The sequence below is a fragment of the Apteryx rowi genome, unplaced genomic scaffold (assembly GCF_003343035.1).
Source record: "Apteryx rowi isolate R43461 unplaced genomic scaffold, aptRow1 scaffold_169, whole genome shotgun sequence".
In the NCBI taxonomy this organism is placed as follows: Eukaryota; Metazoa; Chordata; class Aves; order Apterygiformes; family Apterygidae; genus Apteryx; species Apteryx rowi.
Genome location: NW_020447963.1, coordinates 119,221 through 137,592, shown reverse-complemented (window position 1 = coordinate 137,592; position 18,372 = coordinate 119,221). Strand labels below are relative to the sequence as shown.

The following is an 18,372-nucleotide window of genomic DNA, read 5'->3' as shown; positions in this document are numbered from 1 at the left end:
ATAGTTCAAGAATTAGGCATTCTGTCTTCAATACTTTCTATGTAACTATTGGATTATGAACACAAGTTAGGTATAGACCCTTTGTAAGCCCTCTTGAGCACATAACTTAAGCAACAGGCCTGGATTCTTCCCTTTCACTCCTTGAGGAAATACATCGGTCCAGGCATTAAGCTGGKCTGAAGTCATCCTGTTTTGTGTAACTTGCCCTTTTTACTCCAGAGATCCGTGATTAGTCAGACTTGATTGAAGAGATGCATTTTACAAGTTTTTTCTTTTTCCTTTTTCTAATTAAAAAGGAACTGCTACTCATTTCCGCAACAGCAGAAAATGCATAAAGGAAAGACTGTAAACAGCTGTGGCTTATCTTCTTGTTAGCAGAAAGAAAGGAAGGTTAGAAGATAAGTTCCTTCTAGACCTACTAATCTTATTTCTAGCTTGAAAAAGCAAACTATTCTGCGTGCAGCATTGCTTCCTTTATCTCAGTCTTCCCTCAGCAGCCTGTCATTTGTCAGCACTGAGAATTACTGGCCACTCTTCCACCCTTTTTTTAGAATTTACAGTCTTGTRATAGTTGTGTTCCTTTCCTTGGTTGTGGGAAAACAGTTAAATGGTGAGGGGTGCAGCTGAAGAGTTGCCTTCTGAGAGCGTTGATTCTGTGATATTCATTGAGTTCATGTTAAAATTACGATGTTCCCAGTGCTGTTTCAAAGAATAGGARTTGTGAATGAGTAAGCCATGGTTGTCTAGCAGCTGTATAAAAATCTTGACTGTTTGTAAATAGTTCAGACTATTCACAAGTTAAAGTGTAGTTGCGTTCTTTCGAATTATTGTTTTGTCTAGTTCCTGAATGTGTAGGCTTACCAGAACTTTTGATTTTACTGTTTTGTTTTGGTTTTTTTGCGTGTTTTTTTCATATATGACCCTTTTCCTTAAAAAAAGGAACAAAACAAAAAAAGTCTCGTGTTGATTTACTGCATAATAAATCAGTCTTGTTGAAGGGGTATTTTGAACTAGTTACTTGTTAGTGTTGTTGGTTAGGACATTTTGTTGGGGGGGAAAGGAGAGAGGGTGTATGTAGAAATCTTGTTTTACTCGGAGGGTTTTCTTATGCATGTATGAAGTAGGCTTGCATAAGAAAATAATATATGTAGAACACAAATTTAGAATTAGCCACTCATAATTCTTAACTTTTTAACATGCTGAGTCATTTGCTAGCTACAGCTGTTGTCAGACAGGCTGAAAAATCCTTGGGAACTAAGCTGCTATCACTAATAAAAATTCAAATGGCAGATGATGGATCCTGTTAGTAGAGAAGAGAAGCATATAAAATCTACTATCATTTTAGAGTTTTGAATTGTTTAATAAATTGTTCTATTCAAAACTTTTCTGCAGTTAATTGCTTGATCCGAAAATAACTTTAACTAGTTTTCTTTGAAACGAAAAAGTGTGTTAGTGATCTTTACTTCTTTGGCTTACGTTGCTTTTTTAATTAAAATATTTTCCTAATGAAGTGATGTTTTGCTATTTGAAACAACTTGAACCTTCTGCTCAAACTTCTTCAGCACTAGTATTGGGACGTTGACATTGGGTTTTATCTTTATCTGACCATTGATGTAATTTTCAGTTGTCCTTGTCTGGGAAATGTTGGTGGACCTTGAAGGAGATTTTTAAAGCTTCAGCCTACATATGGAGTGAAAAACTATCTAGGTTCCAATAAAAATCAGTGTAAGGAAGTATAGCACTTTACTGTCAATTATATAGAACTGTTTTATATTAGTAGTGGAGAGGTACTGAAGATTAAAAGACAGAGATCCTTACACACTCTGATTTCATTTGTTTGTTCCTCATAGAAATGATTTGTTATGGATGTTCTTCAAGAGATAAATAGAAGTAAGGTGAAACAGATGAAATGCAGAGTAAGATTGTGTGGGAGCAGCTGAACATCTAAATGAATAACCTGTTTGAGTCTCTGTGATAGACTCCCTGAGGTACAGCCTACCCATTTAGAATCTAGAACTAAGGTTTAAAGAATTTATAAGAAGATTTGGCAAAACTAGGTTTTCTTTACCCACTGAATGAGGTTGCCTAGCTGATACTGTTGGTTTTCATTTAAGCGCTGAAAGGAAATGTATAAAATAGTTTTGTGGGTTTCAATATTAGTTACTTTCTAGTTGAGTGCAAGTTATTCCCATTGTGCTACTTCCCTTCATGTGGGCTGAAAGAGACCTTAAATCTTCAATCAATGCTGTTTGTTTTCATATGAAAATTAAAAAGGCTGCAACTTCATCCCTTTTTGTTTGTTTGTTTTGCTGTTGTTTTTCTCTCCGCTTGCTCAGAATTCTAAAGACTCTGTGTCGAAAACTTAAGCTCCCTGAGTCCTTTGAATTTCATCATTTAGCACATGTGACTCCGGGTTATGTAGGTGCTGATCTGATGGCACTTTGTCGTGAGGCAGCTATGTGCACAGTGAACAGGGTCCTGATAAAATCTGAGGAGCAGAAATGGAAATACATACAGGCTGAAGGAAACACAACTGAAGAAAGCATGGAAATTGGAACAGAAATCCTGGTGAAAGAGGATACCAAACAACTAGAGCTTCCCTCTAAGGTATTTGTTCTTTCAAGTATGTGCCTTTAACTTCTTAACAATGAACCGGTTTAGGGTTTTGAAGGTCTTTGCTTGTAAATCCTCAAACATCTACATATAATGCTAAATTTAGATTTAGAAATATCAGCTCCTAAGCCAGATGGTCCCCTCCTAATGGCCCACATGATGAGTCTGAACAAGAGGCTCCCAAAAAACAAACCTTTTAAAAATCATGTTAATAGTTTACACAGGGAGGGCTTTTTTTTTTTTTCCCTCCCTCTTCCTCCAGGCAGACCAGGGGCTAAAGTAGTGACTATAACTCTTTTCAAAAATACGTTAGTTATTTGGAGTAAATCACAGGCATTGTGTGGTACCTGTAAAAAAGTTTGAGGAAGAGGCATTTCAGACACTATCCAGAAGAAAAGTTAGATTAGCAATGTGACTTGAGCTGCAGAAAATATCCGTTAATGTGCTGTACAACTGGAACTCTGTTGCAAAAAACAGTGTTTTCCGTGCCAGGGTTATTCTGTGGCCCAACTGACATGCTATGGTCAGTGAATCAGAACATCTTTACATAGACTGTTGGCCCTACTCTTCAAAATTTTGAGTATGCATGTGCATATTACTTGCTCTGTGCCAGCATTATGTGTGGGCTTAAAGATTTGTCTGGAGGAGTAAAATATCTAGCTTTAAAAGCTGGTGTTTCAGGCTGTTTTAAAATCCACARTATACTCGAATTCTTGTTTTAGAAGGACTGTCAAAGAAAACTGTTATTTTAACTAATATAAACAGTGTAAAAAGCTGTAACAAAACTTTTTGTTAGGGTAATATAATCATATTGCATGCCTCTTGGTGTTCCCTGGGGCCTGATGTAGCCAAAAGTGGGGGGGCAGGTAGTTGCAGCCTTTTATCAACATCAGCATGATCAAAGGGGTTATTGAGGATGAGGAAGTCAAATCATAACAGAGCCGTATTTTGATAGCTGGCAGGAGGTCAACATAGTCTAACACAGGGTTTTGTCATTAAAACAGTAATATTATGTTTATCATGGAAAAATAAACATACAAAACCTTTAAAAATAATCCACACAGTTCAAGTAAACGAACCCAGTAGTCTCAGCTATTTCACAGTTTTTCCTAATGGTTCTGTCAAGAAGAGGGAGGGATTAAGAGGAAATATCAGGAACTATAAACACTTCTATTCCTTTGTGGTCAGCTGTAGTGCTATCTTAGTTGCAATAAATATGAAGTGATATTTTCCCGATTCACTGCTGAAGAAAAAATGTAGAAGCTAACAGGATTTTTTTTTTCTTTTTTTCCTCTGTCTTGTAATGAAAATGCCAGTACAGTTTTACTTGTGGTGCAGTGTCATATCACTTTAATACTGCCTTTCCATATTAAAACTGGGATATATTTATGTTGTAAGAGTATGATTTTTTTTGATCAAGTATCTTGTAAGACAAGCCTTCAGGAATCCTAAGCCCTTGAGACCTGAGTTGAAGTCTGAAGCAATGAAGACTTACTATTGGTGAAGGAGAATCACGTTAGGGAGCACTTAAACAAGTTGGACATATGCAAGTCCATGGGATCTGATGGAACGCACCCACGAGTGCTGAGGGAGCTGACTGATGTCACTGTGAGGCTACTCTTGATTATCTTTGAAAGGTCATGGTATTTGGGAGAGGTGTCTGAGGACTGGAAGAAAGCAAACGTCATCCCTGTCTTCAAGAAGGGCAAGAAGGAGGATCCAGGGAACTACAGGCCAGTCAGCCTCATCTCGATCCCTGGGAAGGTGATGGAGCAACTAATCCTAGATACCATATCCAGACATCTGAAGAAGGACAGGAAGGTGCTCAGGAGTAGTCAGCATGGATTTGCAAAGGGGAAATCATGCTTAACCAACCTGATAGCCTTCTCTGATGGAATGACTGCCTGGGTAGATGAGGAAAGAGCAGTGGATGTTATTTCCCTTGACTGCGATAAGGCTTTTGACACAGTCTCCCATAACATCCTCATAGGCAAGCTGATGAAATATATAGGCTAGATAAGTGGACAGTGAAGTGAATTGAAAACTGGCTGAACTGCCAGGCTCAGAGGGTCGTGATCAACAGCACAAAGTCCAGCTGGAGGCCAGTCGCTAGTGGTGTACCCTAAGGGTCGATACTGGGGCCAATACAGTTTAGCATTTTTGTTTGGTCGCTGGCCGATGGGACCAATTGCACCCTCAGCAAGTTTCCAGATGGTACAAAACTGGGAGGAGTGGCTGATATACCAGATGATTGTGCTGCCGTTCAGAGGGACCTCAAGAGGCTGGAGAAATGGGCAGAGAGGAACCTCAGGAAGTTCAACAAAGCAAAGTGCAGCGTCCTGCACCTGGGGAGGAATAACCCCATGCACCAGGACAGGCTGGGGACCGACCAGCTGAAACAGCTTTGCAGAGAAGGACCTGGTGGACAATTTGAATATGGGCCAGGAATGTGGCCCCTGTTGGGGGGGCCCTATGGTATCCTGGGGTGCATTAGGAAGAGTGTTGCCAGCAGTTCAAGGGATGTGATCCTTTCCCTCTACTCATCGCTGGTGAGGTCACATCTGGAGTGCTGTATCCAGTTCTAGGCTCCCCACTATAAAAGAGATCTGGACCTACTGGAGTGAGTCCAGTGAAAGGCCACATAGATGATTAAGGACCTGGAGCATCTCTCAGATGAGGAAAGGCTGAGAGAGCTGGGCCTGTTTAGCCTGGAGAAGAGAAGACTGAGAGGAGATCTTATCAATGTGCACAAGTATCTGAAGGGAGGGTGTCAAGAGGATGGGACCAGACTCTTTTCAGTGGTGCCCAGCGACAGGACGCAAGGCAACGGGCACAAATTGAAACACAGGGCATTCCATCTGAACGTAAGAAAAGACTTCTTGTACTGTGAGGGTGACAGAGCACTGGAACAAGTTGCTCAGAGAGGTTGTGGAGCCTCCATCCTTGGAGGTATTCATAACCCAATGACATGGTCCTGGGCAACGTGCTTTAGGTGACCCCGCTTGAGCAGGGGGGTTGGATTAGATGATCCCCAGAGGTCCCTTCCAACCTCAACTCTTCTGTCATTCTGTGATTCTGTATTTTCTGAGATAATTTCCTCATTAAGGAACTGTTCTTTAATAATTGAAATGTACCTGTCCCCCCTCTCCCCCACCCCTCCCTTCAGCACTCTCTTTCTTGGGGACAGTGGTCTGCAAGACGGGACAATGTTGAAGAGGATCTCTGTTTATCACTACCCTGTTTGTCCGAACTCTCTCAGAGCTTGGTTACAAACACAGCTCAAGTCAGCCTGAAAAAATGAAATGATGTCTTGATATCATCACGTTAAAGAAAAGCTGTATAATCTAAAAGTGTGTTAGATTTGTAAAGGATTATATGTAACTGAATATTCAGCAAACTGTTAAAATTTTGCTCCTTGGCAGTAGTTGTTCTCATCCACTTCTGAGCAATTTCTTTTTAAAAACAAATTAATACATGTTTTAAGAGATGTATTAGCAATTTCAGCATGGAAAGAATTTCTCTTAAACAATATGGGAGAAGCAGTAGGAAGAATTTGAAGACAAAATACATGTGCTAGCTCTGTTCGTGTAGTTTAAATCAAGGTTGTGGCCTGTCAATCAAGTACTCTCACCAGTGTTAAATTTACGCAGTGCTTGCCTGGAACATTTTTACCATTAATGTTTTATTATCTTACCTATCTTGTTATATGTGGTATACAATTTGTTTTTATGTTAATTAATATTACAGTTGGAGAAAGTATTGCTTGGAAAAAAGAATAAAAAAAAATCTTAAAATTTTATCCATTGTATAGCCTTTTCTCTCCCTTTCCTTGTACCCTAAGGATGAATTGCAGAGACTTTTGGATTTGCTGAAGCAGCAAGACCCCTTGCCTGAGGAGCAGCTGCAAAAGCTGTACATTGAGATGAATGATTTTATTGTTGCACTGTCATCAGTGCAACCCTCTGCCAAGAGAGAAGGCTTTGTCACAATTCCTGATGTGACGTGGGCAGATATTGGAGCTTTGGAGGATGTTCGGGAGGAGCTGACTATGGCAATATTGGTATGCCTTAACATTACTTTCAAAGTTTTTTGCACCTTTTCCTAACAAGGAAATAAAACTTTGTTTGTTTGCTTGTTTATTTATATCATGCTGCCTATGAGTTCTAGTGTGCTATGAACTAGAAATTTTGCAATATCTTCGTTTGTTTTAAGGTTGATGCATGTATTTAACATTTCACTTACTGTATCCATGGTTTCAGTTTTCAGTATGTTCTTTATCACTGAATCTTAAGTAATCTAAAAGTTTTGTGCCAATAACCTTAGTTACACTGCTGCCATACGAAGAATTGGAGACTGCTCAGCTGGAAGATTAGCAGTCTCACTGCCAGTCAGGTTGATACTTAACACTGACACCTAAAGATGGCAACTTAGATAAATAAAGGCTTTGGCTCTGAATAATGATGCTTCTCCCATTTTGGGGTATTTATTAATGCAAGACAATATGATGCTGATTCATTGTGTTTATTCCTCTAGCCTTTAGAGATTTGGAAAAAAGAACTTGCTTATGAATGAATTTTTGTCCAACTGTAACAGAAGTCAAAAGTTTCATCTTGGCTTTTTGTCACAAATAACTGTGATAGTTTCTTTTATAGGCACCTGTGCGGAACCCAGAGCAGTTTAAAGCTCTGGGCCTGACTACTCCAGCTGGTGTTCTGCTTGCAGGGCCTCCTGGGTGTGGTAAAACTCTATTAGCTAAGGTAATAATTTTTCTGAATAAGCTCAAAAGTACTGGAGAATCTTGCAGAAGTGAACATTTTTGTAGGAATGACTGGGTCTGGATGATATTGATAGAAGTTGAACTTTTGCACTTATCAGCAGAAATTTAAATTCAAGCCTTTTTGCTGAAGTTTTTTTTTTTTTTGGTTATATAGTCACTATTTTGCTTGAATGAAAAAAAAGGTTACAAAACCTGAAGGAATGAATGTGATTAAGAAGAAAGGAGTACCAAAGATGGGATTACTGGCTTCTTAAGTATCTACTTCTGTGGAATTGTTCTGTAACTAAATGATGTAGTTGGAAGTGGTCTGCACTTTACTGTTTATATTTATTTATTTACTTTACTGCAAATAATTTTGTTTGCCTTCTCCTTGAATATTTCACTTCTTATCCTCGTCAATATGTATACTCACTGAAGTTTACAGAGTGCCTCTCATCTTTGTCTGTTTATGTGGTTGAGTTTATCTCCTATTAATCATAAAGAATTCTTCAGCTAATACTTGAAAACAATTTTATGATACTTCATCAAAACTCAGGGAAAAGGGTTTCCTCTGAGAATCTAGAGTGTTTAATGCTGAAAAAATGGGTGTTCTCTCTATATATCTGTCTTTTTCTTTCTGGTAGGCTGTGGCAAATGAATCTGGGCTGAACTTCATATCTGTGAAGGGTCCTGAACTGCTAAATATGGTATGTGCTGATCATTGTGCTTTTCTTATTTATGGAATTCTTGCCCTGAGCCTGGAGCAAGCAAAATTCCTGATAATTACACAACTGATACTGATACAGCAGAAGTTGCCTCATTTAACCTCTGCTTAAAATTTTTAGCAGTGAAGCTGTTCATGCTTAACGTAAAAAGCTACCTGGCTGGGTTATGTATACTTTGGTTCAAATTATGTGCCTAATGAGATATTAGGCAGATGGAGCCTGCTTGATTGAAGTAGGATTTCTAAGTGACCAAGTACTTGCATCGTTGCTGTTGTGTAAATCGTGAAAAAGAACAAAAAATTCAAATCAAGAGTGAGAACAGTTGGTGATCAGTAACTGCAAATCAGCACCTTTCACTAAGCAAACTAATTTGTCAACATTCAAGCTTGGAAGTGTGTTTTACCAGTCATTTTACCTTCTTAACGGAAGTTTGAAACCTTGGAAAGCAAGATCATTTTAGTTTATGAAAGTGACATTTAAGGATTTTAATGTTACCTGATAAAAGTGCTGTAGTCTCAGATTTTGAAGCATTKGGCTTAGAAATGTTGTGAGAAAATGTTAGTCTCTTTTAGAATTAAGAGGATGTGTTGAACTGAACAAGATGGCTACAACCCACATCTTAACTTGGAAGATTGTGGCAGTTACCTGCTTAACAGTAATATGGAAACTAAAACCAAAATACTGGATTTGAGTATTTTTTTCCCAGACTTTTTTGATGTATACTTCAAGTGCTGATATCAGGTAGAGAACTGTAACTCTTTAAGTTAATGAGGAGCCCTACTTCCTTGAGGAGGACAAAGAAAATATCTGGCTGTGATTGTATCAAAGTGTGTTTGTTTGGAAAAATGAAGCGTTTCTACTTACAACTTAGCAACCTCTTCCCCCCGCCCCAGTATTCAGGCAAGTATTATATGAACTCCAGATGTTCATTGTCTTCAAATTGTTCACTGCATTTGTTATGAACAGTCAAAGTTCAACAGGGTCCTTAATGAAGAATATATTTGTTAACTCTCATAGTCAGAATGATGGCAAGTTACACTTATTCCCCAGACAGTAGGAGTTCTCTTAAAAATTGCGAGCATGAGTACTGGAAACTATCATAAGTGAGCTAGTGACAACTAGTTCACATGTAAATCTAGTTTGGTGTAAAAATAGATATAGCAGACTTAAATGAAGTAAATTGGTTAGCAGGTTGCCCTTCTCCCTTGGAAAGCACCTCAAATTGTGTTTAAAATTGGAATTTTTCAAGCAAAATCTTCATGTCTTACATCGTTTCACTGATTTGTTGTCTGCTTTAGTATGTTGGTGAAAGTGAACGTGCTGTACGTCAGGTATTCCAGCGTGCCAGGAATTCGGCCCCTTGTGTTATATTTTTTGATGAAGTTGATGCTTTGTGCCCTCGGAGGTCCGACCGTGAAGTGAGTTTGAAAATATCTCCATAAGTAAATTATCTCAATTGTAGCTTTTAGTGGTAATGTGCTTGCAACAGAAGTAACTGAAAGGGGTAGTCTGTGTAGTATCTTCCAAGAGCAATCATCTGATAGCTCATATTTGAGCAAAAATGTGTTGGTAAAATTTTATGAAGTTTAATATTTTTGTTAGTATCTATGTATATATCTAGAAAATGGGGTTATCCACCAACTTTGACTATGTAAAGCTGCAGGAAAAGGTGAGGGAGTACAGTTTATTATTGTGATTTATTTATGGCCATATCCTGATTCCTGTATGCAACAATAATGCTTACTTCAGTACGTACTGGTCTGGACAACGTGAACTGAGTCATGAAAGTATTTGAGGCAGGAACATAAGTGGAATGTATTACAGAGCTGTTCCACTTGCAGAACTTTCTGTCTTGGTTGTGTTTTGGAATAACATCCCAGGTACTGTGTGTAGATTTAACTTCTGGGTTTGAGGAGTTTTATTTTACTAGCACAGATCCTTAGTGTATTGAAAGGAATGCTGCTGATTTAAACACTTGCTCTGTTTTTTAAGTAGAGGAAATGCATCTGTTTTTATGATATTGTAGTGGTGCATGTATGCTGATGGCTGAAAGAGCAAATAGATAGGCTGAGTACAGAATGGTACCATTTAGACATTGCCATCTGTGATTTGAGCAGAAGGACTGTAGTTCCAGTGCACAGGAGAGAGGTAGTTCGATCAACCGTTTCAGAGTCRAACCTTATCTTTCAGATTTGCATACTTCTTCCTACAAGAGGTAGGCAAGCTGAAAAGCCCAGATCTGACTCATAGCATGTCCTGAGGCAGTCGTTCCCACAGAGCCGTGCAAGAAGTACTAGGTACCACTGTAGACATGGATGAAAGCCAGGTGGGGAACAAGTGTGCTTCTGCCTTGTTCTTTTCTACCTGTGTTTCTCTTCTATAGCAGCAGGCAGCAACTTGGTGCCTGGATGGCTGAGCCCTGCTCTTTAAGCCTCCTTTAGCCAGGTAGAGGTACCACTGCTGCCTGGGCAGGCGACTGGTGCCTGTATTTCTCAGGCTATAATACTGATGACAGTCCTTGGGATTCATAATTGGAATTCTGGGGTGTTTGGTATTTCCGTTGGCTTTTTGCAACCTATGTGCATTTTTACCTCATATTCTAACTATCTGTAYGCAAATTTGTATTTTTGTATGTTTAAAATAAAATAGTAACACTTAGAACAACATTCTTCAAAACCATCAAGCAGTTCTACTGTTTAGTTGAACTCCTGTTCTCTCCCTCTCCCTCCCTCCCTCCTGTAACTCTAGAATAAAAATCAGGTTAACCTATTCAGTTAGGTTGTAGGATATCAATACTATGGAGTTCATATATAACTATGAGTTGTTCCTTTTCAGATGAGCTCAGCTGCTGAAACTGTTGTTTCAGAGGTTTAAGTATTTGGAGAACATTTTTTCAAAGCCTGAATATTGAGAAGTTTTGAGGTCCTTTTAAGACAGATGGAGGATGATTGGTATAAATATGTATTTTTAAATGAGTCCTCCATTTTTAGTGGGAAAGAAAATGTTTGTCACCTGCAAGATCTGTGGCAGATATATAGGCAGCACAAATTTTGGGTGGAAACAAGCTAAGTATATCATAGTAGAGATCAAAAGGAAGCTATATTAAAGGACTAAAAAGAGAGATTTTCCTTCTTTTTCTTGAGTGGTGGTGGTGGKGGGGGGGTTATTTATTTCTTTTAAATATTCGCATTCACACTGTTTTCTCAATCTTTTTGGCAAATTTTTCCTTTTAAAGTCAGGAGCCAGTGTCCGAGTAGTTAACCAGTTACTCACAGAGATGGATGGCCTGGAGAATCGTCAGCAAGTTTTCATTATGGCTGCCACCAACAGGCCAGGTAAGGACCCAAAAATCATAAGCAAGGGAATCACAGGAAATCAGGTGTCATTAGTTTTCTTCTCATGGAATCATGTTTTCTTACTTGTTTGAATTAGGTAATTAACTTTGTTCTGTACTTAAAATTATAGTGTCTTTTCAAACCCAAACCTTTTCTCAGCAAATGTATCAAGTTGTCAAGTGACAATGTGAGATGAAGCAACATCTTTAAATGTGTCTTAATTAGGACCTGGTCCCGTTGATGTAAAATGCTTTTAAAGACCTCTGACTTAATTGGATTTTGGCTTATCTCCTCAGAATATAAAAGAACAAGAGTAAAAATTAAAACACAAATTACATACTTTTTCCTGCTTACGTTGGTCTTCTATCCAGAGCAACTTTACAGTTTTATGCTATTTTTTTTCCCTTAAGGCATCTTTGTCATATGTTGAAACTTTTTTTTYCCCCCCCATTTGCCTTTTTTTTTCCCCCCATTTGCCTTTTATCTTCTGCTGCTTAGGCAGCACTTGTTCCCAACACYTGAACTTACTCTGCTCTTCTCTCATTTTCTGTCAAGCTTTGATCCTTACTGCTTTCTGTGCTCCCTTGCTGGCTCCTTAATATTTGGTAGTTTTTGCAGTTCCTGCAGCATCTTTTGAGTTAATGAACTAAACACTGAGGTCTGCTTTAAAAACATAATGTGTTTTACAACCAACTCTCTGTCTCTTTTTTCATACTTTGGAAAAGTCTTGTGTATTACACGTGTCAAGAAACTTATCTTGTCCTGAATTTACACTCTACCTAGACACTAAGAATTACAACCAAGGGAATTTGTTATGACTATAGAAAGAAACATGCATAAAGAAATTGCACTTCCTTGGTTATGAATGTTTTTCTGAACATTACAACCAAAATTAAATACAGTGTTAATAATAATCTTGGTAATATTTAAGAGCATACTGTTTTAGGTACCTGAATTTTGGAATGAACTTTTGTGCCCAGAGGAAGCGTTTGGCAAATTACTGGCAAAGATGAGACACAGCTCATCGTTTCATATATTCATGTATTATATAAGGACAAGATGTAGAAATCTAGTGAGAAGTGACTTAACAAGGGAAAATAGCATAACTACTTTGGATATGAATTTGAGGATGACGAAGTTAAAATATTTGACAGATTGTTTGGGTCCCATAGACTGAGAAAATCTGTTCTGAAATTACATAGAATAGGCAGCTATGAGAGGTTTTTTTTCAAGGGTTGAAAAATTCAAGCTTTTATGAGGAAAATCTTCCTGACTGTTGCGTCATGACAGACTATCAAGCCTTCTGCATGGTGAGGTATGAGCAGTAGATGCTTAATCTATGTGCTTGTAGAAATTCTTTGATTTAAAGCAGTAAGTTTTTATGGCACAAGTGTAATCATTCTGGACAATCTATCTAATTCTAGATGCAGAAATGGAAATAAGGTATACGACTGTAAAACATCTATATACAGATACAGTTGGGTATATGAAGAGCATTAGCAGTAGTGTCATCACATTGCCTTAGAAAATAGATCTCTTTCTAAACTTGTTATACTGGTGCAGTATTCCTACTGAGCAACCTTATTTAATTGTCAGTGTTTCTCAAGGGCTTGTTTTCATTAGAGGCGTGTATCTAATTGCTGATTACAATAAATTTGTAATTATCTCTGAGTGGTGACTTGGGCTGAGAATTCCAGCACTTCTGTAGATGAAGGAACATCCAACCTGACTTTCTGCAGTGCCAGCTCAGGAGTGCCGCGGGTGTACGGGGGGTGAATACTGTTAGGGCCAGTGTGTGCATGGCACTGTTTTGAGCTAATAGCTCTGCTCATAGAGACAGTGGAGCACCTTTGCCAGGGTGCGGCAGGAGCGAATACTCCTGTCTGGATATGGGCTGACTCCCTCTGGAGCCAGTTGGCTGTTTCTGCGCTGTGTTTCCCAGAATTAGCACTCATGTTATCTGACTGTTCCATTATCTGGGTTCTGCCAACCTTTTATGACTGAAGACCTTGAAGAACTGACTGATTTCGAAGTAGTTTAATAGCTTTATAAGGGCCACTTTGGAGCGACTGCCACTCACATGTTAAGACATGAATATTTGTGGCTGGCAGGTTTGCCCTAATTCCCAGCTTTAGCTGGTTTATTTTAGAAGACTTACAGTGATTCAGTGYGTGCTTATGCGTCTTACTTTCATGCATATATGAGATATATATCCTTTTATAAGCCTTACATTGGATGCATTTTTACCAATTCGTTAGTATAAAGTAACCCTGTAATAGGTTTTGTTTTTTTCAGTTAAAAATTGGTGGTGTTTTGTTCAGCCGTAGCTGAGGACTTACTGTTTTAACTACACTGGAATAGTTAAAATAGCAAAACTTTCCTGAGTAACGGAGGTTGAAGTAATGTCCGAGGAAAGCTGGAAGATTTTTAAGATGTGAACTCAGTATTACTAACCCGTGATCTTGATGCAAAAATGAATTTACTGTAAAAATGTCTAGCATAAATAAAATCTGAGGCATGGGTAATAAAATATAGTGATAACCTGAGGGGTATAAATGTATCAGCAAATTTTCTTAATGGGAATGCATTTTATGTTTTGTAAAAGGAATTATTTTGCTAATATAAAATCATTTTGCTGAGCAACAAAGCTTGACACATACAGATTTCACTAGAGAAGGCGATTATTCATGTAGTTTGGTTAGCACGGATCTCTTGCTTCAGAAGGGCATCAGCAATGTAAAAGAGTAACACTGTATATATATTTAGACTACAAACTTTTGCTATAATATCTACATTTATCAGTGTGAAGAAGTTTGATTTCCAGTCAATTCAGCGTTTACCAGAACAACTTCTAGTAAAGCTGTGAGAACTGATTAGAGGAACTGATTTTTTATTTTATTTATTTTTTTTGCTTGTATAGTTCACTTACCCTTTATGAGTCCAAGCAGAGAGCCGGAGTGGAAACATAGTTTACAGTGGCTTGTATATTTAAATCATTTCTATGAACAATAAAAGCTGTAGTGCCTGATGAGCTCTTTTGCTTGTATAAACCTGGCATCTAAATGAAAGATTTTTCTGTCACAGCTATGTTGGGTAGAGGTGTGGGGGTTTTGTCATGCTTCTAAATAGTATGTGTCCCAGCAGAACTTCCTGAAATCTTCCAGTGGGTCAGTATTATGAAGGAGAGCTCATCTTTTTTTAATCCATATTGGTATAATAAAATAAGAGGGAAAATGACTTTGCAAAATGCTTCCTGTTTGGAATGGTTGCCCATGTTGTAGCTTTTATGGTTGGTTGCTGCTACTGTTGGTGACTTATTAGTGTATGTTCTCAGTGTTGTAGTCTCAGAGACCATGGTGCTGAAACCTATGCTGCCAAAAGGAGAGTCTTATCTTGTAATAAATGTAACTACTATAAAGAATGGCCACCAGTGTGATTTGGTAGCAATGGCTCTACCAGTTTTTGCATCTAGGTATGACGCTGGCATAGTTGTTCCAGTGATGCGTTAGCACCTGTGACAGGGTATTGACATGAAACAGTGGTGTTTTATTTGCCCAACAGCAAAAGACTGATGCCAAATGCATTTTTGTAAAAGTTTTTAAAGACTTGGAATTGTCTAATTCCTGTTTTGCCAAAAGGGCAGGCATCACAGACTGGCTCCTTTGTTTGTGTATAAAATCTGCAAGTGATAATTCTTATTCAGGGGGTCCTGAAATAAGCCTTTAATCTGTCCTTAAAAGCAAGATATTTGAATGTTTCTTGCACTTGCTTAGTGACTTTGAGAGTCCTCTGTAGATCATTCTTGACTGCTGCTAAATTCACAGGGATGCAGTATTCCCAGCTCAATCTCTTTGCGCCTAAATGTAGAACCAATGTCAAACTTTGTCTAAAGAGGATTGAACATTTAAAGCCCTCAATCTCATTAAAAATAAAGGGAGCAAAAATAAAAGGAGGAGCAGAAATGATGTCTTGTTAGAGCCTTTATGGGTCAGCATAGTTGTATTCTTTTTCAATCTACCTCCTTCCCAAAATCCAAAACTAAATACTTACAAAAGCATCAAACACTATTGTTAATTAGCATTTGTAACATTCCACAATTTTTCAGATACCAGTGTGARTTTCAGTATTGGGTGCTGCTGCTTTCTTCCTCTTTTCTTACTTCTCCAGGCCTTGTACATTTATAAACTCTTTAGAGAAATGCTGACCAAGGCATCAGCAGCAAYTACCGTGGGATCTGCCAAGCCTGCATGTAACCTGAGAAAGCAGACTAGAGATCAGTGCAGCACTACAAACTGACAGTGATTTAAGTTAGGCTTAAACTGTGATGTCATCTTTGCTTTTATTCACTGTCTTTTCTCTAGCTTTTTTAATTAATTCTTGTGAAATGTCTCCTTTTACTATTATCTTAGAGCATGATCCTAGTTTCAGCATAGCTGAACTGTTAGTCTTCTAGAGTTGTTTGTCTGAACCACATGTTTTAAAGCATAATAAAAAAAAAAAAGTCTTTCATTTATTCTCTGACAATAGTTACTCAAAAAGTCCTCATTCTAAGTGTGCAGTTTGGATAGATCAAAAGTAGTCCGTGCAGTAGAGAGCTACTACTACAAAATGTTTGGCAAATCAGAGTTGTTGAATCTAATGTTTTGTTTCAATTCTGGTAGATAGGTCTGTTCTGTTTTACTTAAGTTCTTATTTAGCATCTTAGCTGATAGTATCCAAGCACTTTTCAGAAGTACGTTAAGTAAGGTGATGGATATTAGCTGTATGTGTTATCCTGTTCTCCACCAAAAGAAATATGCTTGGTGGGGCTTGTTTGCTTGGTAGGGGGTTTTGGTAGATAAGAGGGACAGTTTGGATTTTTTGTTGCTTATACATGTTGCTAGATTAAAGGCATGATTGAAGAAAGCACCTAACATGGGGCAGAGAACGGTTTACTTCGTAATGGTCCTTAATTCACACAAATTACGTTTTTGTCTTTCACCAACCCTTGAATACTGTGTACCTTTCATGGGTAACTTCGGTAATGTAGAGTTTGGTTGTGCTGGAGGAGGAAAGTTGTTGACCGAGGAGTTCATCCTGGAGTTTTAGAAAACCTTTTAAGTCTTCTGAGCCTAGGCTCCAGAACATCATGAATGTGATGACTTAAATCTCATTTACTCCAAATGTAATTTAAACAGCTATAAGGAGTATAAGAGAAGTTTGATGGACTCAACACAATAGCCTTTGTTGCTGGGATGGACTGAATTTTCCTAGATATTGTTGACTCTTGTATAATTGAGGTAAGACATGAATAACCAACTGGAAGTGATTGTGAGACTCACAGATTTTATCATAGGACGACGTAGCGTCACATTATAGGGATGCTTGCAAAATAGGTGCAATGAAGGGTTTGAAAAAATCTTGCAGTAATACAGGGAGAAATTTAGTAAACTGAAGTATTATATGATTCTCCAGAGGATAGTACCTGTCTTAATTTAAGAACAGGCAGGAATTAAGCAGCAAGGAATGGATGTACTCATTTAATGTCTTCTTATGCTTATAGAAAATTATTTGTAAAATGGTACTGTCATTTTCCAATGGTGTTGTTGACACCACCGACTATATCAGAAAGCCAAGACAGAAAATGATTACCAGCCTTTTCTCTTAATAGAAATACGTTCTTTCCCTGAGGCAACTGCTTGGAAAGTAAGTACTGTGTGTCATCAGGTTTCCATGCTTCACTTTCAAACTTGGGAGACAGTAGTTTCACTTTCAAACTTGGGAGATAATAAAAGGCTTTGAAAGAGATCTATCTCAATTTCATTACAAAGTTAAATGAATTTAAAATTAATTGACTCTCCTCTGTTTATATAAGTCTCCAGATAATAAATAAATATTGAGAGAACATTGTAACTTATCAGGATAGAATGCTTTGAAATTCCTAAAAAGGGAGCATTATTCAGTTGTTTAAACCATATGAAGTGTGTCTAAGGATTGACAAATAAGTAAATATTAATTTCTGTGTTATGTTACTTCAATTTTTCAAAGTTCTAAGAACTACTTCAGGCCCAGAGGCCCAGCTCTGAAGCAGCAAAGTGAAATGAATGCACTCATAAAGAGATGAGGGTAGATAGAGCTGTATTTTAAATTAGAGCATGGTCTTTTCTCATATTAAACCACCATTACTGCAGCCTGTTGAGTTACTGCATGTTAATGAGATGGAGTAACTCTTTGAGTGCGGATCAGGTCACTGGCAAATGGATGAATGTATCTTTAGACTGGATCACTGATTTATTTCATATCCTTGGCCAGGTAGAATGGTAAGTTCTCTGCATGTAAAATGGGAACAGTATTTTCCATATCAAGCTTAATATTCTTACAGAGCTTTTGAAACTTTAGAATGGAAAACTTATCAAGTGCATGGTGGTGTAATACAATCCCTGTTGATTGTGTATTTGTTGATGAGTGCAACTGACCTGTTGAACAAACCTTGTCATCTCTTCTTAATGTGTGGCTAAACTTTCCCTTTCTTCCTCCCACAGAGAGGCAGAAATAGGAAGGCATATTTGTGTCAAAAGCACAAGATAAAGTATCTCATATAGCACTATGCATAGAAGTACAAGAAAAATATTCTTGTCTGGGCCTGTCACAGCATGGATCCTGTTTAACTTTTTTTTTTTTTTTCCACCTGGTCTGAATTAAATAATGCATCAACTTTAGGATTTTTCTTGGCTTTTTCCCCCTCCATTTTTGTTGCATTCACAATAGCTGATTTTGCCTACAGAGATGTCTCTGGTCATGACCGTTGTATCTTGAAAAACAATGGCTTTTGCMCAAGAAAAAGCTAGTGGAGCAATTTTTTATTTTTTCATCTCATTCTACTTTGCCCCTTTAGGTATTAGGTGAGAGTATAACTTGAACAAAACCAAGTACATCTTTAAAGGGAAGGAAGACTACCTTCTGG

General features: G+C 38.0%; 1 protein-coding gene across 9 annotated transcripts in view; it reads left to right on the top strand.

Moving 5' to 3' along the window:
• The window catches only part of NVL (nuclear VCP-like), a 44,219-nt gene that overhangs the window by 11,349 nt on the left and 14,498 nt on the right, over positions 1–18,372 (top strand). For 5 of the 9 annotated variants that reach the window (XR_003252601.1, XM_026060462.1, XM_026060459.1 and 2 more), the window contains exons 13-18: positions 2,337–2,607; positions 6,425–6,673; positions 7,266–7,370; positions 8,014–8,076; positions 9,393–9,512; positions 11,330–11,429. Coding sequence is in view for 7 of the 9 variants with exons in the window: in XM_026060462.1 (XP_025916247.1) it covers positions 2,337–2,607; positions 6,425–6,673; positions 7,266–7,370; positions 8,014–8,076; positions 9,393–9,512; positions 11,330–11,429 (908 nt within the window). In the remaining 2 variants the exon portion in view is untranslated. Of the gene's footprint in view, positions 1–2,336; positions 2,608–6,424; positions 6,674–7,265; positions 7,371–8,013; positions 8,077–9,392; positions 9,513–10,284; positions 10,421–11,329; positions 11,430–18,372 lie in introns of those variants that run through there. The other 4 variants (XM_026060464.1, XM_026060463.1, XR_003252602.1 and 1 more) reach the window with 3 other exon arrangements.